Source organism: Epinephelus fuscoguttatus, linkage group LG6, assembly GCF_011397635.1.
Source record: "Epinephelus fuscoguttatus linkage group LG6, E.fuscoguttatus.final_Chr_v1".
NCBI classification, from domain to species: Eukaryota; Metazoa; Chordata; class Actinopteri; order Perciformes; family Serranidae; genus Epinephelus; species Epinephelus fuscoguttatus.
Window position 1 is genome coordinate 37,320,022 of NC_064757.1, and position 26,081 is coordinate 37,346,102.

Genomic DNA, 26,081 nt, shown 5'->3' on the forward strand with positions numbered 1-26,081 from the left:
ATGAATGGATGGAGAAAGAGAGTGAGAAAAAATGGAGGAGTGCACCAAAACAAAACAGGTCAAAGCTGCATGAGTCATAACACAAGCCGACTTCTACCAAAACTGAACTTTCTGTTGAATGAGAAGGACAACAGAGGCAAAATAATTGAAGGTGAGCAGCCAAAATGAGTGTTTTTCGAGCTCAGATGACAATACTTTACCTCCGTTACTGTGCAATTTATCCTCCTCAAGTTGTTCTTCAGAAAGAAACAAAAAAAAGATGTGTTTATTGATTGGGCAGGGACACAGCTGAGAGAGTCTGAAACATCCTACTTGCCTTTCCATCTGCAGTTATGCATAACCAAAAGGCTGTTCACCAAAACAAAACATAACGCTGGTCGAATTGATCCTGGGTACATCTCAGCAGATGCAGTCTCTCCTACATGACTCTAGGCAAAATCTACCTCTTCAAAAAACTGCTATTGACCGCCGAGCCACATTGCAATGCAAATTTCTGTCAACAACACTACACTTTTTTATGTTTTGTGTCATTATTTTTCTTCCCTGTGACATTGTCTCTAAGGAACTATGAGCATCAAAAACACAAACTTCAAACACAGTATCAACACCAGCAACATCAAATGAACCACGAAAAAATATCTCCCATAAAAGGTCCCGGTGGAATTGCTAAACTTGATGGAAAAAAACCCTGCAGCCTTTCCTATTCTGTAATGTTATGAAGAAGAGGCCGCGAGGAACAGCGAGATGTGGGAAGAGACGGCTGCAGAGACACAAGGGACATAATATACAGGAATTTTCAAGGGTCTCATTTTCTTTTTTTAAGTATACTCAAATCATCTTGACGGGGGGTTCTTAAATTCCTTATTAAAGACCTAAAAAAAAGACTGCAAGTTTTCATTCACCGAGGGTTATATTTAGCACTACTGAAACACAGCAAAACATTTTGTTTTAACAGACACAGTGGTGCAGTTAATATCCTGCGGCTAGAAGGAATTAATAATAATAGTTAATACGGCAGCAAATTGAAGTAGTTCTTTGACTAATTCTCAGAGAAACTCAAAAGCAAAGGTTAAAATGTATGTTTGACAGAATGAATGATTGTTTTGAACACTGTTTTGTTTAAACAGGTCAGATCTTCATTGAGTATTCTCCTTGAATAGCGTGAGAAAAGTGGGAGGACTTTGAGTGTCCTTGGTTCCTGAGGTAAAACTGCAGTTTAGCACTTGAGCATTAAACGCTTGTGGTTGAATCGTGAAGTACAAATGATGCGGTACGGTACAATATGATATGATAAGATACGATTGAAAAGAGGAGGACAGCACACCAGGGTTGGAGAGGTGCTGACCATTGACGAAAATATACAAACTTGAAACTTGATGTTTTCTTTTATTCAAGTACCAACGTTTCGACTAGACCGCCATGACCCTGATGAAGACGGTCTAGTCGAAACGTTGGTACTTGAATAAAAGAAAACATTTTTGCATCGAGTCTTACAGTGTGCGCCTGACATCTTTTTTCAAGTTATGATACGATGTAATGCGATACACTTTATTGTCTCTGTGATGAGGCAACAATAATTGGAGGTTGACATTACTGTTGTTAAGAGACTGTGGCATTCTCATTTTTAAGCTAATGCTGCATATGAAACTAGACAATCTAAGGCATCCATTGGTACCAACCATGTCGACAGAGTTTGACAAGCAGCGGGCAAAATTAATGCCCCAAAATGAGGCAAAATTTTTGCAAAGGAGAATCTGGCATGGTCATTTTCAAAGAAGTTCCTTAAACTCCCACCTCAAGAGGGAATATGGGTTCTCCAGATACCTACAAGTCTCCCAAAAATTTAAGAAAAGTTGCACCAGTAAATGTTCCTTGCAATTAACGTAGTCCTTCAAATTAAAACAGTTTATGTATGTTTTTAAGGAAAAGTACAACCAGCCTATTTGAAGAACTATGAATCACATAACGGCCTCTAGTTTCGCAAAACAGGCGCAGCGGAGGCGCAGCGCACCTGCGCTTAGCCAACTGGGTGAGCCAGGCGGATTTTGCAAGTTTGGCATACCGTGCGCGCTGGCGCAGCTACTCCTCTTTCCCACCTCCGTCCCTCCTACCTGCGCAAGTAAGAAAGAGGGAGGAGAAAAGGCGTGGGGTGGGTTTTACACACATCACACCAATCAAATGAGCCCCTCTCCTCGCCCTTAAATGCGCCACGTGAAGGTGTAATGAGAGTTTACTCAATTTGCCATGGCAGAAGAGAGCAGCAGCGTCAGACGGCCAAACTTCTCCCAGGAGGAAACTGATGTTTTGGTCCGGGAGGTCCAAGCTCGCAGTGTCCGAATACACGGAACTGTGAGCAGACCTCCACGGGCTGATGATGCAAAGGTAGCCTGGGAGGAGGTCACCACAATTGTAAATCAATGTTGCGTTTCTCTCGTGCGTGTGCTCTCTCTTTCTCTCTCGCAGTCTCACTCTGTTTCTTTTCTTTTGACTTTTCTAAGATGACAGATGCTGAATATATTCTCCCTATCTGATGCTGTAGCTGTTTGTGGTTGGCTGAGAGGGATGTGAACTCATTAGTTTGCAGCTGTGTTAATCAAATCAGGTTGGGTTTCCATTACGCGTGCCAAACGTGCCAAACGTACCAAACGGTGCCAATCCCCTTTGATCTGACATCAGATGTGACGGGACAGTCGATATAGAGATACATTTATGTGCTGATTGCAGATAGTTGCATTGAATAGTGGTTTTGTGGCTATTTATTGCATCGTTAATGTGCCTGACATTCTGGAAACCTGCCTGTGAGGTTTTGGTGACATGTGCGCACTGTCCGCCGGTCAGCCAAACTTCGGCTTACACCGGCTGCGCTCCACCTGCGCTGACAGTAGACCTGGTTTCAGCTGGCGAGCTTTTAGCGCACCTCCGGTGAAGCCTTTTGGCACGAAACTGTCACTGTGCCAAGCTGGATCTGTCGACACCTCCCCCTGCTGCGCTGCCGCACCCATCTCAGCACACCTCGGTCTGCCAAACTACCAAACTGAGCGCGCCTTGGGTTGCGCTGCTCGAAACTAGCTCTGCACGGGGTTCGCCACCCTGCGCCACCCTGCGCTGCGCTGGGAAACTAGAGCTGAACATGTACAGATACACAACACATTCAAAAGGGCTGTTGTGGAACTCAAAATATTAACTGTCAGAATTAGTTTGTGAACATCAGATAATTAGTAATATTAAGTGTAAAATATTAAGCCAAAGTAAAGCAGTATGCCATTCCTTAATGCACCAATTATTTATTCAGATTCAGATTCAGAATACTTTATTAATCCCCGGGGGGAAATTGTTTAAATTGTTTATATAGTGTTTAACGTGTCTATATACTTCAACAGCATATTGTTATGGCTTTTGGGCTTGGTGTGCCACCCCAAGATTTTCAGTGGCCCCATCTGGCCACCCCTATGACAAATTTCTGGTAGCACCACTGTCAAGTTGCCACAAACAGAACTATAAATGAATGCTAAAAATTGCAAAACTGCCAAAAACACATAACCTCTCATGAACAGTGCTATCTGAAACTGATGGCCATAACATAAACTAGTGATTTATCCAAAATGACAGGAGGCCAGGGGCCAGATGCAGCAGCCCCATACAGGTGAGGTGTATGCAGAGGCGTTTCTAAGATTTGAAGACATTGAGGACTTAGCTCGGATGCTATTTCAGGGCATCCAGGGGGTCCTCGCCGGCATTTTTTTTTTTGTTCAGTTTTATTTTTCATGCTTTTTCGTGCACACTGGAACTGGATCTATGTTCAAAGTATGAAAAAAATCCAGTGTGAACACATTTATTTTCATTATGATTTAAAAAATTGGCTAGGGAGCCACAGGACACCTTATCAGGGGCCAGATTTGGCCTGTGAATTGAGTATTACTGATATAAACCTTCGCTAAACTTAAAGGGAACGCCACCAATTTTTGTGAAAAAGAGAAAAAATTAGCCTCCAGAGGGAGCTGTGCGAAATCTGTTAATTTCCTCAAGCCGTGTCACTTGAGTCAACATTAGTAAGGTCCGCTATAGCATAACACATCCCAATCTCTTCCAGAACTGTTAGCAGTCAAGTTGCATTGTGGGCACTGTATGCACCAGATTTAACAAGGAAGAAGAATGCATGCTGTACAAGAGACGATTTGATTTTGATCTTTGTTTAAACTGTATATCGTGAGTTAAGTACTATGCTTAACCTGTGGAGTACTCTTTAAACTATCCAGGAGAGAACATTAATAGTATCAACTTTCAAATTGAAATTTACAACTTTTACAACTGGAAATACTTTAAGAATCAGCAACTAATCATGCTTATAGTATGTATAGTTTTACGCATGATACACCCACCAAACAGCCAAAATAAAGGCTGTGAAAAATTGTCACCGAAACATAACATTACAGTAAACCAAATGATGTCACTGCTTAGCTCCTGCCTTTCCCTCTGGCTGAAGGCTCTTTCTTATTAGAGAACCTGCTGTTTTCTTGGTTGTCACAGAAACCTGCTGCTCTTCAGCACTGCATGTCACATGGTTTTCTATCGCCTGCACAGAATATGTTTGTGTGAACAGCCAAAGGACAAAATGTGAAAGGGAAAACTTGAGAGCTTACATTTGAAGACATGATATTTTACAGTGACTGCCAGAAATACAGATCACATTTGCAAGAACTGATTAGACCCCGGAACACACACCCTGTCAGCTGTAATTCACGCCTATAGATATAAGTCAGTAGGGTCTCTCGATTGAAGCTGTCGCTGTTGCTCTGCCCTCAGTGTGGCTGCCTGAGGACCTGGCTAACACTTGTGCCTGAACCCACATTAACAGGTCCACATCTCAACCCCTAAAAACCCTTCAGACAGACATCAAGATGCAGAAAAGATGAGTGGGCCCAAAAGACCGCTTATCCACATAGGGAATGATGATGGGGTTGCTCAATCAAGCCTCCTTTATCAGTGGGAATAAAACCACAACAGGCCACTCAGAGATGTAAAAGTTCAGCTTGACCCTGCGTGAACGACTGAAAGTAATCAGCGACCAGTGAAGAGTTCACACCACCCAGGCTCAGAGTAGGTGAGAGGCAACAGAGAGCTTACTGGTCAGGTCTAGAGGTGCTTAATACCTGACACACGTGGTGCCAATTTCTACTCTCCATTTCAAAATTAATACCTTGTGAAATCTAACAAGATTTCAAGACAAGTTTTTGGAAAATGCCAACCGGATCACCTTTGATTTAAGTAATGAGCTTCCCTTCAGTAATTATATTCATGCACAAGGCAGCCGCGCCTTAGGAACGCTTTTGACAGTGCTTATCAAGCTGATACCCACATGAAATTCCTCTGCAATAGAAGCAATGAAGTTGAATCACACTCATGAAAACTGTTGCTTCAAGTAATGAGTCAATTCATCAAGCGCACTAGTATCTTAGCAACTGCTTTAGCAAAATAGTAACAAGACTTGACTTATGAATTTCTTGTTTCACATGATCTCACCTTAGCAAAAGCCTCAGGCGAATGAAAAAAAAAAAAAGCTTGCTGCTAAATGAAATGAAGAACACATAGACAGAGCATAACCCCTTTGAGAGCTGTGATTTAAGTTAATTTGTGTAGCTTGTGCTTGTTAGAGAGTAAGTTTTTAAAGTTACTTTTCATGCAGCGCTTTGACGGGAAAAAAATTGCATTGAGTCTTGTAGTTTATCACAACTTCTAGAAGCCATTTCAGCAGTGTGGTCGCCTGCTGATATCAAGGCTTTGCTGCGCTCAATCAATTCCTGTGAAAGCATTCCCACCGCTGCTGAAGACACATTACAATATTGCTTTTCTTTTACTTTATTGCTGCTTTTCTTTGACATGCATTCGGTATCATTTAAACTGTATCATAGTACAAAGTGATCCTGATACATTTGCAGACAATTTTCATTTTAAACTGTACAAAGAAAGATGATGGTGCTATGAGAAAGCAATCAATGTCTCATTCTTCAGTCAAACTACGTATAAAATGGTATAATCGTGCATCTTGAAATATTACCTCTTGACTAGACATTTCTGCAGGAAGTCTGCTCAAAATCACCTGGATTACTGCCTCTAATGTGAAAATGTCACTTGAATGACAGGATTGGTGAGCCTGAAGAAGCTGGATGTGAAACATGTCGCTCGCTACAAAACTCTCTAATGTAAAGCAAGCATCTAATGTGTAGTGTACAACAGCAACACGGTAACTCTTTACACTCAAACTTCAAACTTAAAGATGGGGTCCCTCCTGCAGCTCCCTCTTCTCTGTCCTAAGCCCCTCCCACCAGACGACCATGGGTACATGCACGCTCTTTATACTGTAAGCCAGTATTTCCCATACATTGATTTATTTGAGCTTATACGAGGGGTAGTGGGTATGAAACTAGCCCTTCGGAGAGAGAGATTTCAGATGCTGACTTACCAACGAGGAGTAGACGTCGCCATAGCTACCACCGACGGGGAAAAAAGTTCATACATAGGGGTGTCAGTGGCTTAGTGGTAGAGCAGGTACCCCATGTACAAGGCTGTTGCCGCAGCAGCCCAGGTTCGACTCCAGCCTGTGGCCCTTTGCTGAATGTCACTCCCTCTCTCTCTCCCCCTTTCACGCTTGTCTGTCCTATCAAATAAAGGCTAAAAATACCCCCAAAAAATATCTTTACATACATAGCTAACGTTACCATCGTCCGGTTGCTTGTTAGCTAGCTAGCTAGCTCGCACTATCTGGCGTCTGTCATCTATCCTGTTCTGCAAAATTGTCGGACTTTTCACATTACGATAACACCCAGTTAGTATAACTATGCTGCCTCGTAATGTTAGCTGGTTAGCTAGCTAGCAGAAGTCCTCTGTCGTCTGTCGTTCATCAAACGAAGCATGATGAATGTGGCAAACGCGATCGGTAGCTTCCTGTTTAAAATAGTTACGTATGCGTGAACGTAACCGATGCGGTGACATAGTGAGTGGTGTCCCAATTCCTAGGGAAAGATTTAGGGGTAGGGCCAAGGGCTAAGGGGTAGTGGATAAGGGGGGGTATTGGGATTGGGCCAAATCAAGCCAGTGCAACCCCTACATCACGGAGTGTCATAGTGGTGGTCAGCGGCAGCGCCTAGCCTAACCTAAGTAATGGCAGCAACATAAAGTTTGCTGATCTGGCAGGCAGTCTGGGCTGTTGGGACTGGGGTTCGCACTGGCTGGATTCAGGTGTCTGCTAGTGCTAACTGGGTGTCTGTGGCCGGAGCTGCTGCCCACTCTCCCCCCAGCAAGGTCTGTCATGGTGGGGAGTGAGAGAGGAGGACACACTGTGATTTGAGGCTCTTGCTAACGTAAGCTACATAAACATGGACTTAAAGAAGCTGCGGTATTATCAACATTTTCTCTCCATCTCTGCAACACTGTGCTGATATTGACAGATTTTGTTTCATTTATTGTCAGACCCTTTCTTGGGATGCTTTGCAGTGTAGGCAGTTGTTGCCAATGCTGGAATAGCAAATTTCTCTGCAGGTTTCTCCTGCATTAAATCAGGCTTGGAGTAAAAGGACATGCACACATATTTGCATTTGTGGGGGCAGCCGACAGGAACATCCTCTCTCTGAAACGACCTGTGATGGCCAAAGTCTTACTTCGTGAGCTAGATTTTCTTAAGCCTCAAAACAGAGCCAACAGAAGGTGCAGAAGTTTTCTCTCAGTCCACTTGAAGTACAATATGCTCAAGGTTTATTATGAGATTTTTTGCCAAGTGACGCCAAAATGAAAACTGCCTACCTCAATGTTTTTACCAGATAAGCTGTGTTGTAAGGACCTCAGACACAAGCACAAGTTAAAAATGATATTTTGAAAGAATAGTTTCACATTTGGGAAATGTGCTCCTTTTCCGAGAGTTTGGTGACAAGATTAATACTGCTTTTGTGTGCTAAGTACGGAGCTTGAAGAAAGTGATTAAGTTAGCTTAGCATAAACATAAGAACAGTATCCACCTCCTCATCCCGCAAACATAAAAAAAGGAATAGATGCATTTCCCAAAATGTCAAACCTTTCCTTTCACAAATCCTCACAGACCAGTCTTTCCTCCCATGTATTAGCAAATGCTGGCTGCATTTATGCATAACATCCAGTGGTGTGTAGAGTAAACAGAAACTGTACTGAAGTAAAAGTATTGTTACTTTATAATTATTTTGACTCGAATAGGAGTAAAAGAAGTGAGTAACTTCATTAGTTGCAGTTTATTACATCAGCGTGTTGTGTTTTGTACTGACAAAGTAGGCAGCGCATCATGTGACTGTTGTTCCTGGTCGTGTGATAGGCAAACAGGGTCTTGATGTTGGGTCAGGGATGTGCACGTGCCTCTTTTGAAGGAGATGGAGGTGTTTCATCATCTGCTATGATCTTGAACTGTCGTCAGTTGAAAGGGGGTCGTAGAAGGAGGTAGGGCCACACCTCTGTTTCCTGTCCTTTCCATCTTATCTCTTGCTGTTGCATTATTACGGACATGCCCCACGAGGTATTCTAGCACTAGGACTGGCCAGGCGTTCATGTTTGCACGAGGTAGCCATGGCAGGTGAGGGGGGGAGTCGTGGCCCGCAGAGCATGTTGGAGGTTCCTCATCCAGGGGTGTGTGGACACTGGTGGATAGCCAGCAGTGGGCACTCAGCCGTGGGCACGGACCCAGCAGACCGTCCACCCTCTCTCTGGTTCTGCGACACGCTCTTCGGGCTGTGGCATGACTCTCAGCCGCCTGACTGCCTTCTGTGGCCCACAGTCCCTAAGCTGCCTCCAGCAAGCTCCGCTGACCACGGCTATATTCTGCTCCTCTGCCAGAGAACCAAAAGCAGGGCGGCGGGTTTTGTGCCCACAGTCGAGGTCCCTCTGTCGGCTCTCCCCCAGTGTTTACCCATGGATGTGGGGCTGTAGGATTTCACGGCCCTGCTCTTTAAACATTTGTTTGCAGTGATTAGACAAACAATGTTTTGTGTTTTATCCAATGACAGCATGGCAGGGGCGGGACTTGCCAAGAAAAGCAGTGGGATCCATAATAACTTCTCACTGTTGAACAATTGCTGCTGTGGGTGTGAGTTTAGGTGAATGTAAAGATTATTTATAGCTACATGTATCAGTAAGAGTAGCGAGAAGTGTGTAGCCCAATGTAACAGAGTAGAAGTACAAATTTTATTGCAAAGGTACTTTAGTAAAAGTTAGAAGTCCAACATATTAAAAAAAAACTTAAGTACATGTAATGGAATAAATGCAAAATGTAACTACCCACCAATGATATCTTTCGATAAAATTCTGGAGCCACATCGTCATCAATCTTCCATTCTCTCCTGAATAACCCTGCATCTCCACATCAGCTGTCGAAACAAACAATGCACCTGAAGCATTTAGCTTCTCCTCTGCTGTGATTAATGCAAATGACACACCCCGACACCATTAATGGGGCAATCTTAACATGCGGTGAGGCTTTGAGAAAGGCAGATAACAGCCTCATAATTGGACTAATTACCTCTAGATGTGTTGCCTCTTTGGGCTAAATGGCAGTGAAATGCCACCGGGACAGTAGCTGGTTTATCTTACTGCCACTGTAAACAGGATTTGGCGAAAAGGGCAATGGCTGCGTTCAATAGATGCAGTGTCTCTTTTTAATCTGGACTCTTTTAAGTTGAGGGTTTGTAGTCGTTCTTGCAGTGTAATCAGTGGGACTCAAAGTTAGACTCTGCTAATTAATTAACAGCCAATAAGGACCACCCAGGGGTGTTCAGGAAGACGGGGGTTTGGTCAATGCTCCTTCTGGTTCGCCTTCCTTCCCTGTTGCATCTGCTCTTTTCTTCTCGACATGACAACGTTTCTTCCTCACCTCCTGTCGTCATCGCCTCTTTCTCACCCTAATTTTCTCTCATGTTATTCCACGTCCTCCTTCCCCCACATGCCTCCTTAACTTTCCTTTCCTCTCCTCCAACCTCCTCTTCTCGCATATTCTGTGCCTCCCTCTCCTCTGCCTTTCTTCATCTCTTTGCCTCGCTGATGGCATTTGAAGCCAATTAGGTGTTTATGTGCATGTGAAGCTGTCTGAAGGCCGAGCACGGGGACATTCATTTAACCATCAAAGATTACAGAGGAAAGGCACCGAGAAGACCTGTCGCACTATTCAAGATCAACACTATTAGCCTGATCAACAGAAGAGCTCATATTCAAGAAATTGTTCATGTGAAAATGTTTGTATGAGTGTGTGTGTGTGTGTGTGTGTGTGTGTGTGTGTGAGGACTTGTCTAGAGGAGCGGGCTGGATAATGTGTGTATATTGCGGCACAAAGGACCGACCGGCTGCCTCCGAATTGTATGACTCATCCTCATTGCAACTCGTGGACTGCAATCCCAAGAGCCTGTAGTTAAAAATTCTATTAACTTGCATTAGTTTCCTTCCTCCGCCATTACACCACAGAGCAACATACATTCACGTATTATGTTCTCTATCGCTCTGGTTATGTGATGTATAAACTGCCAAGATTGTAAAGTATATGAATGTCCATGTCTGCCAATTTTAACATAAACCCTGATGACTCATAAACTGGAGCAACATATTTTCTTTGAAAATAAACGTGGCATAAATCTGTAAATCCTTTTCTGTGCTTTCATTCAAGCTGGTTGAATCTGTACTTTTGCAACAACCTCCAGGTTTTTAAGAGAAAAATTAAACTCTTTAAAAAGCCTCAAGATGTAAGAACATCCTCCGCCTCTTGCTTAGCAGTGTATAAATGAGACTGTGTAACCCTTAAAAACACATGCACGTCTCCCACCCTTGCATATATACATGCTGACACACAGGTACTCGTACCAACAGTGCACACACACACACAGATGTGCAAATGTGACGATGTTTTGAAGCAGTGACATATCTCCCTCTCCAAGCTCCATCTGGGTAAGAATATGAAGAGCGCTGCTGCGCAGCTTGTATTTCTCTCTAGGCTGAAAGTGGTCATGTTGCTGTGGTGCATTCACACATCTCTAGCCAGCCCCCCTTTTAGAGAGCCTATTAGTGGCTCTGTGTGGCCAGACCCTGCCTTTGGAGAGCCGGAGAGGGAAAGAGGAGCGAAGGAGGGGAGCACAGAGGCAACGGGAGAAGAGAGGAGGCAGAGAACAGAATGATAAACGATAAGCAGGACGACAGGAAAAAGAGAGGAAGAAGAGGTAAACAGTGAAGAAATAAAACAACCAAGAGGACAGAGATGATTTTTTTTTTGGCAGTTTTTGTCCAAACAAGATGTAATCCTTGATATAATACTAATATGTTTGACAAAACAAAATATAACAGATATAACTGGAGCTTCCAACCACATCTTGTGGTCTTTTCCAGTGTACAGAGTTTGCTTAGTGTGACCCATATATGGAGCTTCGGTAACATCTGATAACAGTTGATCGTATAGGGGAAGATCATAACCCATCTCCCTCCTCAAAGAAGGTTTTGGGGGTCAGCTGTGAACCCCTGTTGACCCCTTTAACATAGAAATTCTAACATAGAAAAAAGTAAGATTCATCCTGTGGTGATTTGTTTTAATTCAAAATCTGCAGTGTGTAAGAGCAGTAGGCTGCTTTGTATGTAGCTGAGGGGGCTTTCCTAAATATGCACCCACCAAGTGTCCAACTAGCCATTCAAGCTTCAATTTATTCATCCATAAAAACATGAAAATTACAGTGCTACCATCCGAATCATCCAACGCTGATTACAAAACATAGTCAGTAAATATTCATAAAGTAAAACCATGTAGAAAAAGACATAAAAATACAAATACACAAGTCTGAGAGGTACTATAAGCTATTTAGGCATTTTGGTGTGAAGTGACAGTCCCACTCAGTGCTGTGACCAGTTTTGGTTTGGTAAAAAGAGATGATGAGACCAGACCTTCACCTTTGTTACACCCTAAAGACAACTACTCCCCTGTGAGGAAAACTGGAATATGGCATGTCATGCTGTAAGGAATGCTACACAGGTTAAGGACCATGGACAGAGGCTGAGTGAAGCCAGGAAACAGACAACATAAGCTGTCTGCAAACACCTGAGCAAAATCAAAACTAGCCACAGCATCAACTTGGAAGGGGTCAAAGGTCATCGAGGAGGAGGTCAACGGCAGGCTACTATTTTTTGACAGAGACAGGGGTTACCATGTTCCATGCTTAGGCCATGTGATAACAGCTGAGTTCTCTACATGCAGTGAAAAAGGTGAGATGCAGTTTAACCTTTTTCAGATCATGTGACAGGGCAACTATGACATCCCTTCCTTAGGCCGCCTTTGGTTTTTCTTACAAAACCAAATAATGGTGGCATCATGCCGCCCCAGTGTGTGACTTTAGAAGACATGCTGGCATCCCAGAAACAGAAGAGGTGCGAAGAATGCGAGCATTGGTCTCTAGTGTGACATTACAAGGCGTGGCAATCATTTACCGTCCCTGTTAAATGGCGACTAATCTCGCCCTCTGCTCGAAAGGGTAAAGAGCTCCTGGACGCCATTGTTTTCCCAATTTGCAGACATTTTTGGCTGCTGTTTTTCTTTGAGTAACTGCACTTTAAATCTCCCAGCAGTGGGTCGCACACATAACACGTTAAATGCAAAACGTTGTACCCATCCCGTTCATGGTCCCATCCTGCCGGTGAGACATCTCTGCCCCCTCCAAATCTGCGATTGAACCTTTTTTCTAAAGAACGGTGAGGTAGTAAAATGGTGCGAAATTCCCACCTTAAACAGGGCTTTTTTACACCAGTAGTGAGAGGGCAACGGCTTCAGAAGACAGTAAGGAGCTGGACAAATCTCTACAGGACACCAACACCGGTCTCCAGGGTCAACATCCTGTGCTTGTTGGACCCATCCACCTTCACTCCCATCCCAATCTAACTGGACTTTCCTGTTCTTTTTTTAGGACGTGCATTCCTCCTACCTTCTAACAGTGACACTGATGGTTTACATTAGAGTTGTTTGAAAGCCTGGTGTGTCTCATACAGATGCTAAAGGGTGCAATGTGCATCCATATCTGACGTCGAGGGTCTGGGACTCAGGTTACAAAGGTCAAGAGTATATCAGATAAATGATAAAGGATTCAGTTACTGCCATGTAGAAACAGGATTATTCTCTAGTCTAATTAAAACAAAACTCTGTACACCAGGTGCAAGGGGAGAAAAATCAAAACTGAGAAATGTTTTCGATGCGGTGTGAATGGAGCCAAAGTACTGGACAGTGACAGCAAAACAGAGCTGGTGTCCAGAAATGCTTGAAGCCTGACTGGTCTGAACCCAGCTGGACTGCGGCATGGGCGACTGGGACCCCCTGACAGACTGTGCCAGGGGACGCCTGTCTGTCTTGCTGAACAACATCCGCCTCCATCCCCAATCAAGCCGATGAGACAGAAAGCAAAGAAGTTAACCAAGCACACAGGAAGGCGAGCCAGCAGTCTGACAAACCAGCGACAGAAAGGTGTGAATATTCCGAGAGGACGACTGAGTACCTGCAGAATCACAAAGAGCCTTGTTTTTGGGACTGTGGTGCAAATGACCTGTTTGTCTGAACACCTGAATCCTTATTCATTACATTAAAAAATTAAAAATGCTTTGAAGAACGGCCAAGTTACACCTCCTCTAATAAAGCACTCTCTTAATAAAGCACAGTTTTGTTGAGGGCACATTGAAGAAAAACTACTCATCAAGTTAATTTGGTTAATTATTCAGCAAAGCCTTCCATCTGAAAGGACATCTGCTACAGAACAGTGTGTGTGTGTGTGTGTGTGTGTGTGTGTGTGTGTGTGCGTGCGTAGTGTGTGTTTGAGTAGGAGTAGAGGAGAAACAGATATGTTATCAAACGGGTTTACAAAAGGTTGTTACTAAACCCAACAACCCAGTTTTAGTGGTGATCTACTGCCCCCTCCTGGTTCATTTGTATCATTGCAAAAGCTTTGACCTGACAGATTGGAAGCAAAGTGCAGCCTGTGACGCCACCTGGTGTGCGACCATGACACAAAAGAAATGCACTTGTGGCATCGCAACAGATGCCTCAGCAAGTTTGTAAAAGCCACAGAAAATATGACAAATACTGGGCGACCATCTGAGGCACATAATGGGAGAAAAACAAAGACCAGTTCAACTGTGAGACAGGATAAAATGTGGCTTCAGGCAATAAAACAGGAGACAAAATTCTTTTCTTTTGGGGTCCTTCACACCTGCGTCATATCAAATGTCACCTATAGCACCTTCAGCCCATCTCCCCACATGTTGAGATGTCCTTGAGGAAGACACTGAACCCCAAATTACTCCCAATATTGGGGCCTGCACCTTGCATGAGAGACAATGAGAGACAAATTGTAAAGTGCTTTGGATAAAAGCTCTACATAAATGCAGCCATTTACTTTACCCCTTATAATACGCTTCATTGTGGACGACATTTACAATTACGTAAACCTCATAAATGCTCAATAAAATAAAATTAGTCTTCACTGTAGCTCATCACATGCACATGAACATACAGTACATCAACAAAGGCTTTTTGCTGCCATGTGTGGTAATTGGAAGCTTTTACTGGCATTGTAATGCTACATTACGACCACAGAAAACTGAAGGGATACTCTGCTGACCAGCTTTGTATCATAACAACATGGGTAGTATGTGTAAATGAACTGTGGTAAACCTCCCTCCACCTTAAAAGCAGCCAGATTGCCCTGCTCTTCTCTTATCTTGAATTTTCACTAGCTTTAAGGCTGCTGCTCGAACTACAGATTGTACTTACACATTTTCGTGTGCCTGCCAACACAGACTCTGAGTGCAGAAGCAGATCAAGAGACAAAACTGAAATCAAACTGTAAAACTGGGCAGTGCTGATCAAATATAAACCAAGATTATGTCACTATATTGCCTATTTCCTGCCTATAATGTCGTCACAACCATATTTTAGTGCACTGTTTGGCTGTAATATGAGAATTTGTGAACAGGAAGTGAGCGCCACTCTGTTTTCTGATTTGTAAAAACGTAGGCTGAAAATACTAAGAGAGAGACCATCTTTCCAGCAGTGAAATACCTCTTTAAGACTGCAAGTCAGCGTGTTTTAAAATTCAAGTTTCTTATCAGTACGAGGTCAAAAGGTGTTCTTTTTGTATTTACTTTGATGTAAAGGAGAGGTTGGACAAAGGCTTCATATACCAGCCATCACAGCTGATGTAGTGGCACAACATGGAGTTTCATTCATTTGTCTTTTGAATTATTAATAAACAAAAATATCTACGCTTCAATTTGACTACATATTGACAATGTACTGCTAGGAAACTTGAAATTCGAGAAAAAAACTTGGGGAAAAAAACTCTGTTCTAGGTAGAAATAAACAATAACTTGTATGTCGTGAGATTTTAACACCTACAACAATAATCTGGTCGTCTTTGTTAACGGGTCTCTATAGATGAACCAACGTGCATCACTACAGGTTGACAGAATAAATATTAGGCCTGTGCCGAATAGTTTGAATAGTTTGGAGTTTCATTCCTAACATCAACATTCAAATTCAAAACCATTCAAATGCTGCACAGCTTTTCTTCCATGTCTATTAATTCTATTTAAACTCAGTATTTCTGCACAGCTGCACATAAAGATAAAGCTACATTAATGTATTAGTATTATTCTATTTGCAGGATTAGATTCCAGTGGTGGCTGCGTATGATTGTTCCCAACATGTGTGATCCAACTTTTCTAATAACTCCAAAGCGTTGTTAAGTTGAATATTCAAAACTTTCAATTTCATATTTGTTGGCTTTAGCTTTTCAAAATAAAATTTCACTGCAGTCAGAAACTCTTTGCTCTCCTGCTTGCTGCACGTGTAATAACAGGGCAGTCGCAGCAATCTAACAGCACTATAAATTACAGGTATTCGTTAAATAAAGTTGATTCAATTACGTTTAAAAAACTGAATCCAATGGCTCGCTTTACAAATTATGGATTTTGTTTGGAGATTTTTTTTTTTTAATTTTTTGATGTCATTAACTATGATGACAAACACAGTTTCATTTGAAAACCTCAAACCTTCAAATGTCAAAAAATGACACTCAGTACAGCGCTAATAAATATATTGATTAAACTAGGGTTTGTATTAAAGACCCTGCACATCCACAGCTGCTTTCAGGCTGATTAAAGGTCTGCTCGGGTTGAATGTGGATGGATTTGTGTGATAACATTTAGCCCCTGTGGGCTACTAATAAAGATGGAGAGATGTAAGGTGTAAAATTGTCCAATCCTAATGAAAAAAACAAAACCTTATAATAACCAATACCTTATGACATAAAGCATAATAATAATAATAATAATAATAATAATAATAACAAAGTAAAAATTAAAAAAGTAAAAGCTGTGCACTTTTCAGATGAAGTCAAACGAGCAGAAGTTTCCTGACTTTTCTACTTGGCTTTCTGCTTCACATAAATCATCGCACATTATTGTTACTCAATCACACGACTTTATGACACAGGCACTCACAGTAACACCTGACAAATATGCTAAACTGCCATCAATGACTGCTGCAGCAGCGATTAATTATAACCTGGTAGTGATGTATCGACATCATGACAGCTGTCGCTCTAAACAGGCGGTGTCTTATCTGCTGGCACACAAGTAGTGATTCAGCTTCATTTACAGTTTGTTAAGAGTAAAAGAAGAACAGACCCACTGTGGCTGAACATGTGGAGGAAACAGTGCCACCTACAGAAACACACTGTGTATTTAGTAAATTATGTCTGAGGGCTGGCAGTGAACTAACACCACAGCTAAGACTGAGGAGCATTACAGTATACTGTACACAAACGTCATGGCAATTTAACAACTAGAGGATCTGATGGATTTTAATTAATGAAGCTGAGTTAGAGTTAAATATGGTGATGTGTTTTTTTTTTTGATAAATCCCTTTTGCCAGCATCATAAACACATAACATGCATCAAACTACAGATGATGGCTGCTGTAAATTATGGACTTGTTTTGATACTCCATGAATAAAGAGGGGGGACGGCAGTAGCTCAGTCCATAGGGAGAGTCGCCGGCTCAATTCCCCACACAGACCAAGCACGGAATCTGGACTGGCAGTTGAGGAGGTGCCAGTTTGCCTCCTGGGCACTGCCCGGTCGCTCTTAAGCAAGGCACCCAACCCCTAACTGCCCAGGGCACCTGCTCAAGGCAGCCCTCCCACTCTGGCATCTCTCCGTTAAATGCATGTTTGTGCATGTGTGTGGGCCTATGTGTGTATGACAACAGAGTTGAAAAATTGAATTTCCCCTCAGGGATTAATAAAGTATATCTAAATTTAAATCTAAATCTAAACAAAGAGAAACATAATGAATATACACCATGGTTTTGGTGAGGGCGTATAATGTCAAGGGTCATTAATAAAACATGATTTTTTTGTACAGTGAAATAAACAGAAACCTTAAATGTAACGTAAGTCTTAGTTTAGTATGTGGATGTATGGATTATATTATTAACAAAGCTTTTTTCTAGATATACTATATCTACATTATTATAACAAACACATTAATTTGAATTTATTAATCCCCAAGAGGAAATTCAATTTTTTTTTACTCGTCAATTACACACACACGCACAAATAGGACCTATATGCACTAAGTGGAGAGATGTCAGAGTGAGGGGTTGGGGGGTTCGGTGCCTTGCTCAAGGGCACCTCAGCAGTGCCCAGGAGGCAAACTGGCACCTCTCCAGCCACCAGTCCACGCTCCATATTTGGTCCAGACGAGGACTCGAACAGGTGACCCTCCAGTTCCCAACCCAAGTCCCTATAGACTGAGCTACTGCCGCCCCCAAATTCTGCCACTCAGTCTGTCTATTTATTATTGTATTTCGTTTTATGCTTTACTGCTTACAATGAATCACTCAGGTTCAGTATCAGTTTTGTTAAACTGCGCAATATCCATACTTCCATCGGTCAATAATGTAAAATCATTAATTCAGTCTGTCTCCTTATTATATTCTGCTTCTTTTTTATGCTTCCTTATTATTATTTTGTGTTTTTATACTGCTGTGTTTTTGTACTTACTTTACATATTCATACACGGCCTCGTATTTTATTTTTTTCTACTAATGCTTTCTGTTGGCACTATCTCTTTACTGCTGTAATGTTGCAACTTTCCCTGCTGCGTGACGAATAAAGGATTATCTTACCTTAAGGTGTCACTTAAGGGCCTTTTCCAGTGTCGATTTTGGCCGCAGCCATTTGCATTTCCATTGTCAGTTTAGACGCGCCATGCCATGCCAAGCTGCACCAGAGATACACCAAGCGGGTAGCGGTAATGTCTCGCTGACCTCGGCTAACCCCTGACAACCCACTTCGCCCCCTTAAATGCTCCTATCTCACCTATCATGCATAATACATTATCAAAATTTGATTAGCATTGATTTTATATTGACTTTACATATTTTACATTCTTTATAATAAGTTTTTATTTGTTGTTTTAACTGATTTGTCATCCCTGTCATTGTTAGGATTCGCCTTTACTATAAATGTCTGTAGTTTTCAGATGGCAGTATTGGACAAAACAGAAGGAACTGCACACACTAATGTGTGTAATTCTGACGGTATGGAAGTGGGAATGGGGTTTGTTTCTTATAAGCTGTAGCAAATGATATAGGGAACTAGAAGGGCACTCGGGAAGCGTGCACCTTGACCAAGAATACTGCATATGTATTTATCCATTTCATTACTTTTTGCTGTGTTTTGGTGTATAAAATATTTTTGAGGTGGCATGGTGATGCTGTGTTTAGCATTGTTGCCTCACAGCAAGAGGTTTCCTGGTTCGAACCCCAGGGTGGGGGAGAGTTTGCATGTTCTCCCCGTGTCAGTGTGGGTTTCCTCCAGGTACTCCGACTTCCTCCCACAGTCCAAAGACATGCAGGTTAATTGGTGACTCTAAAGGTGTGAGTGTGAATGGTTGTCTGTCTCTATGTGTCAGCCCTGTGATAGTCTGGTGACCTGTCCAGGGTGAACCCTGCCTCTCGCCCAGTGTCAGCTGGGATAGGCTCCAGCCACCCTGCGACCCCCAACAGGATAAGCGGCTATGGAAAATGAGTGAATTAAATATCGTTGGTTCGACTATCCGTTTCATACAGGGGACATGTAAAGATCATGAAAAAACATGGATGTGTTTTGTTCCACCTTAGGTAAGGCTAACTGAAAAATAAAGCCCTTTGAAATCAGACGTCCCTGACTATAGATACACACATGAGAACAGGCAGCTGTTCTCCGCTCCTGTTCTATGTCATCACGTCATCTGTATCTCAAAAACAACTCTCCTTCTCTGAATTCATTACAAAACTGCATAACAGCTCTCACACATGTTCCGTACACACATCTCACAGAGCAGGATAATGAGGTAATTGTTGGCTGTTACTTAATACAGTTGGATGTAAACAAGCATCCTTTTCCTGCTTTGTGATTGTGCGTCACAACACCATCATTGTTTGTTTTATCTCAGGACCTATACATTGCAAATACTTCACATCATGACACCATGGTGTAGATTTTAAGATTGAGTTCCTGTTTTTATTTCAATTTTTATACAAATCAAATTGCAGATATTTGACATGAGTAATACATCACAGTTAGACTCACTTTGTTTATTTGTCAAAGAAACATTATTTTAGAGTGATGGTGTGTTTAAGGACACTATAATGTCTAATTAATGCAAGTTGACTGCCAAAAGTAAAGAATTAATAAACTATGTTGTTGAGAAATCAGACCAAGGGGAGTAGCATTAAGTAAACACAACTGTTGTGAAAACAAGTAGAAAAATTTAGTTTATAATGCAGCCTATTCATGCCCACAATTGAAATTTAGATATTTTTTTTTTGGCATGTCAAAGCACAAATCTTTTTTTTTTTTTTAAGATTATTTTTTTGGGGCTTTTTGCCTTTATTATACAGGACAGTGTGAAATGGGGAGACAGAGAGAGTGGGGGGACGACATGCAGCAAAGAGTCGCAAGCCGGAGTCGAACTCGCGACCGCTGCAGCGAGGCATCACCTCTATACGTGGGGCGCCGGCACTATCCACTACGCTACCAACGCACCGTCAAAGCACAAATCTAAATACATTTTCAAAATTGCTCAGTGGTTTGGCTAAAAAGTGGGTCTTTCTTAATCTTACTATATTTGATCTTTGGGTACATGGCGCTACTGGTTGTTCTACAAGAAAAAAAAATGTCCCATGTGCTCAAAGACTAAATATAGTATGATAAGGAAGTGGTTGTTTATCATAAACCACAAAGAGCACAATCGTGTTTGGTATCTATGAACTCGTAACATTCTGAATATCAAAAATACGCACACATATGCAGTGTGCAAACAAACTTTTCATATTTAAGACATTTATAAACATTCATTCATTTTCCATATGAGAGACAGACAACCATTCACACTCACATTCACACCTACGGACAATTTAGAGTCACCAATTAACCTGCATGTCTTTAGACTGTGGGAGGAAGCCGGAGTACCCACGCTGACACGGGGGGAACATGCAAACTCCGCACAGGAGGGCTCCCCCACCCTGGATTAGAACCAGGAATCATCATACTGTGAGGCAACAATGCTAACCACTGCACCACCATGCCACCATTTACAAAAATTATGTTGGCATTTTCCGTCATATTTCAGTAATCTGGCTGGAGTCTGGCTGAAGACTTTCGGTGCATGTCATCCTCTTTTTGTCGCCTTACTTCCTGTCAGCTCTCTACCCTAAACTTAAATGCCTCAAAATACTTTTGACAAAAATAAGCAGCTGGCTGTCGAGTCTCAAATGTCAGAGTGTCCTTGAATGCACCACAGAGAATTTTTCACAAAGGTCTCTTTGTGGAAAAAAAAAAATCATATATCTTTTTATTTATTAGTAAGGGCGACTTACTGATCCCTTTGGTTTACTGTCTGTCTCTAGCAAGACATGAGATTTTAAATTCTTGTAAAAATAAATTGATGGCAAAGATATAAACCACACAAATGTGGAACTATAGCACGTATTTGTACCATCATCTAGTTTGTCTTTTTTACATATTACAAAACTGCATTAATTCATTTTTGTACCGTACAAAAAATACACTCTATAGTAAGATTATTACCAACAATAAACATTAACTTTTATTTTGTTTCTGTCAAATGTGTGAATACGTTCCACTTATTGTCTGTCACCTGACACCAATACCAGGAAAGCAACGTGGAAAAAAAGTCTCCTCGTAAAGAGTGTCTTTGTTATCTTGCACAGCAGATAATTTAAAGTTAAGCAGACCTTTATTTGAAAAACTTCGAAGCAAATTAGTTAGGAATTTTACAGATAGTAAAGTAAATGGTGATAACTCCACAGGACGCTATTCCTTCAAGGATATTTACAGGCAGATGCTTCTTTGGATGTGTGTGTGCTTCTGTCAGCTCGTCTCTGCATGTTTTGGGTGTGCACTTACCGAGCTGGTGGGCCTTTCTGAGGCAGGAGAGGGAGGCGTTGAGTCGAGCGCACTCCTCTTCGTTGGCACCAAACTTCTGCAGCAGCTCACACACCTGCTCCTCGCTCATCTCCAGCAGGCCCTCCAGGGTCACCTCACCCGGGCTCATCTCCTGCAGAACACACACATAGGCAAACAGATGACACAGATACACATCGTTAAGATCTCATATCAGTTTATGGAACACTTAGTTTAGGATGCACTGACTGACTCAACACATTGGGAGCCTCAAATGTCAATGAAAAGAAATTGTGTAGAACATTTTGATTGTGTTTTATGGTCAGTTCAGAGTGGAAAGTGGTCATGGGCTGTGAAAACGCTGGCTCGTCCGTGTCATTTTAAAGCATGGATTTAGGTTTACCTCTATGAGACAGAAACCTATACATCAAATTCAAACACATGGTTGACCGTAATGTGCTGAGACACCTGCCAATCAAGCACGACATGCCTGGAAGTCAAGTCCTTTTAAAGCTCTAAGGCTGTAGTTGGTGAGTTTTATAAAAATAACTCTGTGTCATATTTCCTGAAACTGTCACTACATCCACAAAGTAGTACATGACAGATAATCTGTGAGAAAAAAATCATGCTCCTCCTCCTCCTCCTCCTCCTCCTCCTCCTCCTCGTAGTGCTTCTACTGGCAACTCCAAGAACCCACTGCGGCTGAATAAAATAAACCAATCAGAGCCGAGGAGTCTTTTATGCAGCTGTCAATCATGTCAATAACTGCTTGTGAACTGCGGTCAAACTGTCAAACCAGGCAGCGCTGATCAAATATGAATCAAGTTTCTGTTACTGCATTGCCTATTTCTCACCTCAGATGTTTTTAGAAACATATTTTAGTGTGACTTCAGTCGACTGTATCCAACATGGTGGGTGGGTCACAAACTAACTATAAGAAGAGTGTAACGATCCATCGATCTGGACCAATATATTGATTCAGTAATCAACGATCCAGTATCATCAATGCAAAGTGAAAACATCCGTATCGTCATCTTTAGGATATGCTTTAATTTGAAAGTTTATGTCACTCAAACAGCAGCAGGCAGACGGCAGGCAAACGTGCACGCGGGCTGAAATTCAACCAGCTGTTCTGTCGGAAGATAGACTTAAACCAACGGTCCATAAAAGACACAAGCAGTCACTGGATGGTTTGATTATGAAAATGATGTTAATATGATATGTCCAGTCATCAGATCTGTAGGAGAGATTCTGTCAGACACCATTCTGTCACCCCTCTGTACATCACTGTACTGATGCCAGATCTGTAATCTGAGTAATACTATCTCACATTCTCACATTGTAAATATGGGAGATAAAGACGAGCGTCTTTTTTATTCAGACATATTACCTGTGTGACCTCCTTCCTCAAGTTGACGATGCGGAACCAGTGGCCGAGGCGAGGGAAGTCCTCCAGCTCGACACTGCGCTCCTCTAAGGCCACTTTGCACTTACAGGACAGCTGGCGGCTGAAGTACTTCACCAACTTCCCCTGAGAACAAGAGGGACAAACACAGTGAGGGAGGGCTGCTGATACATGACGCTTTGTTTGATGCATAATGAATACAACTGGACTGCACAAAACTAAAACAGTGTGTATTTTAGTACTGTGCAACTGAAAGGAAGAGACAAAAATCTGATGCAGACCAGGGAAAGTGAACACAAAAAAAAAACATCTTTAATTGCAACACTGGGTATTGTTTTAAAATAAGCTGACTTGTTTCACCTCGGTACTACAACATGAAATACATGTCTGGGCCTAACTTGTAATCCTGACATGTTTTATCACAAGCAAAACTGACAATAAATAGAAACCCAATAATCAATTAAGTCACTATATGAGGTCGGTATTAAATCTTTCTGCATGCTGTAAAATCAAGTCAAGAAAGGCATATTGTTACGGAAAGCAAGAAGATTTACTAAATATTGAGTTTGCAAAAAGGTATCACATTTGTTCAGAATCAGAATCAGAAATACTTGACTGACCCCCGAGGGGAAATTGTGATTCCTTACAGTCCCTACAATATAAAGAATAGAGAATTACACAAAGTAAGAATAAGAGTATGAATAAGAGTATGAAATAGAAGTATGTAAATATAAAGCAATAAAATAAAATAAAACAATGAAAATGTGCATTAAAATAAATTAGATAAATTAAAATTTCCTTTTGCTACAGTGTTTAAAACTAGTGCTTAAGATATAGAATATTAAAAGAAAATATATATCATCACTGTGCTGAGACATGGCATTTTACATTGTATAACTTAGTCTAGCAGCTAGAGATCTAGCTCTCTTTTCATATAAAACCAGGGACAACAGCAAAGGTAACGTCACATAATTTGTCTTCGAAGGTTCACTGACAAAACAACGGTCTTATACTAAACACATTTTCCCCACAAATACAACATGCTAACTTTATTAGTGCCAGCCTATGGCATTTTACATTGTATGAATTAGCCTAGCGACAAGCGGAGATTTCCTCTGCTCATATGAAGCCAGGATAAATCACACACAAGAATTGAAATGATATTTTTGTGGAGGCTTTACTGTCTTCACAATTTATTGTTTCTTATCTGTGAAATACAAGTAAATAAAAGCTTCCTTTCCACTGAGGGAAATGGATTCAGCTTACAGGAACAGACAGGAGGTCTATGCCACCATGACGCGTAGTTACATTTCTGGGGAGGTGCACGTCAGGTTACGCCGTAGCTACAGCGTTGATTCAACGCAGAGGTATAAACTCCCTTTTAGTGTGAAACTGAACTACAATATATACACCAATAGAATAAACAACAACAGAATAAAAGTAAGGATGAGAAATATGTACAGTCATGTGCACGATGAAGTCCACACAAAATGTAATAACTGCACCCAATAGATACTTATGAATCATAAATTCTGAAAGTGAATAGAGTCAAGATGCCAGTCTACTGATACAGAGCAGGTGACACTTAGTACTAACATAAGGCATTTTTAAAGAATATTTCTGTTCATATTTTTTTGCTGGTCAGTTATAAAGATGTCAAAGACTTCACTTCATTTTACAACAACTTGCTGCCTCTTGTCTAAAAAACTGTTAAAAGTCCCACGGATCAAAGTTGTTTGAAATACGACACTGACATTAAAATGAATCTGCCACCCTTCAGATGGACAGTGCAGTACAGTCGTCTCACAGTCAGAGACCTTCTCTGTTTCCTGTAAAGTCACTGACATCTTTGGACAGTGCAGGGGAGATAAATGCAACACTCTTTTCCCTGAGCCACCACTACTAACATCACTCAGCGCCTGTTAACTCCAGTGGAGTAGCTCAGTGGCTAGTGGTTGAAAGCTGTGGTTAAACTGGTCAGCTCCTGTAGACTCATTTCAAAGTACAGATACATGGGTGCAAACGACTACTGTTCTACTGATAGAACAAACTTCCTGTCATCAGTGCAGGCTTTTTGGTGAAGAGGAGCCTCATCACAATGTGTAGATAGTAAACCAGCAACTAGCCATAGCCCTGCATTCACGGCCATTTTGAGATACAATTGTATACATCATTGCAAAATAATGATTTGTAGTGCCCCACTGACTCTCTGGCTCCTCGACCGCTCTCACTGTCACCATGAGTGTTCTGTCTTTTATATTTTCCTTGCGCATACTACAGAAGTAAACCCGAAAGCTAGAAACTTTTTTTGGCGTATGTGCCAGGCACCATCTTGGCATCAAGTATGTAGGTATTATTTTAAATCTATGTCTCCAAACCGTGAGCAAGTTTCTTTTTTTTACTAGGATGGTGAAGGCATGACCAGCCCTACTCTGCCTTACTCTGCCTCTGATTGGTTTACGCTGACATTCTTACCTTAACCCTAAACAATCCCAAACCTCTTGCCCAAATAGCCTACATCAACCCAACCAACAAAGGCAATGAGTTTCAGTTAATCAAAGGGAGAGTAGGGTGTGTCATGCCTTTGTGATTTGAGGACAAAATAACATGCGTACAGTGACAGTTTGGCACAAGAAACAAACCATTACAGTGCTATGTATGACTGTATTCAAACTGCAGGATACAATTAAACAACATAGAGATTATATGTGATTCAATTTTGGGTCTAATTTAAATTTTTGGAGGAAAATAGTTTTCCCCGAAATCTGTCCCCGTCCAGCAGAGATCAGCACATCACCACGGGCACATTCAATCTTAAAACGGTGTGAATCATTTCACTACAGTTTTCCCAGGTTGAACAACATGTTTCTTTAAAACAGCGTGAGATGGTGTTTGGTCACTAGAAACTACAGACATACATTTTAAAGGTCCAGTGTGTGGGATTTAGGGGGATATACTGACAGAAATGGAAAATCATTTCTGGTGCATTATCACCTGAAAGTAAGAATCACTGTGTTTTTGTTATCTGAGAATGAACCGTTTATAGGGTATCTACATTCAAAGCATGTCCTCGTCTACAGAGATCGCCATGTTGCACTGCCATGTTTCTACGGTAGCCCAGAGCAGACAAACCAAACACTGGCACCAAATAAGGCCATTCATGTGTTTGCATCAGCCACCCT

At 41.7% G+C, this 26,081-nt stretch overlaps 1 protein-coding gene across 3 annotated transcripts in view; it reads right to left on the reverse strand.

Moving 5' to 3' along the window:
- ksr2 (kinase suppressor of ras 2) overlaps positions 1 to 26,081 on the reverse strand; it is a 196,167-nt gene that overhangs the window by 151,196 nt on the left and 18,890 nt on the right. For 2 of the 3 annotated variants that reach the window (XM_049578483.1, XM_049578482.1), the window contains exons 2-4: positions 22,885 to 23,025; positions 21,498 to 21,648; positions 201 to 236 (exon numbers count right to left, since the gene is read on the reverse strand). In XM_049578483.1, coding sequence (XP_049434440.1) covers positions 201 to 236; positions 21,498 to 21,648; positions 22,885 to 23,025 — 328 coding nt within the window. The remainder of the gene's footprint in view (positions 1 to 200; positions 237 to 21,497; positions 21,649 to 22,884; positions 23,026 to 26,081) is intronic. The other variant, XM_049578484.1, reaches the window with a different exon arrangement.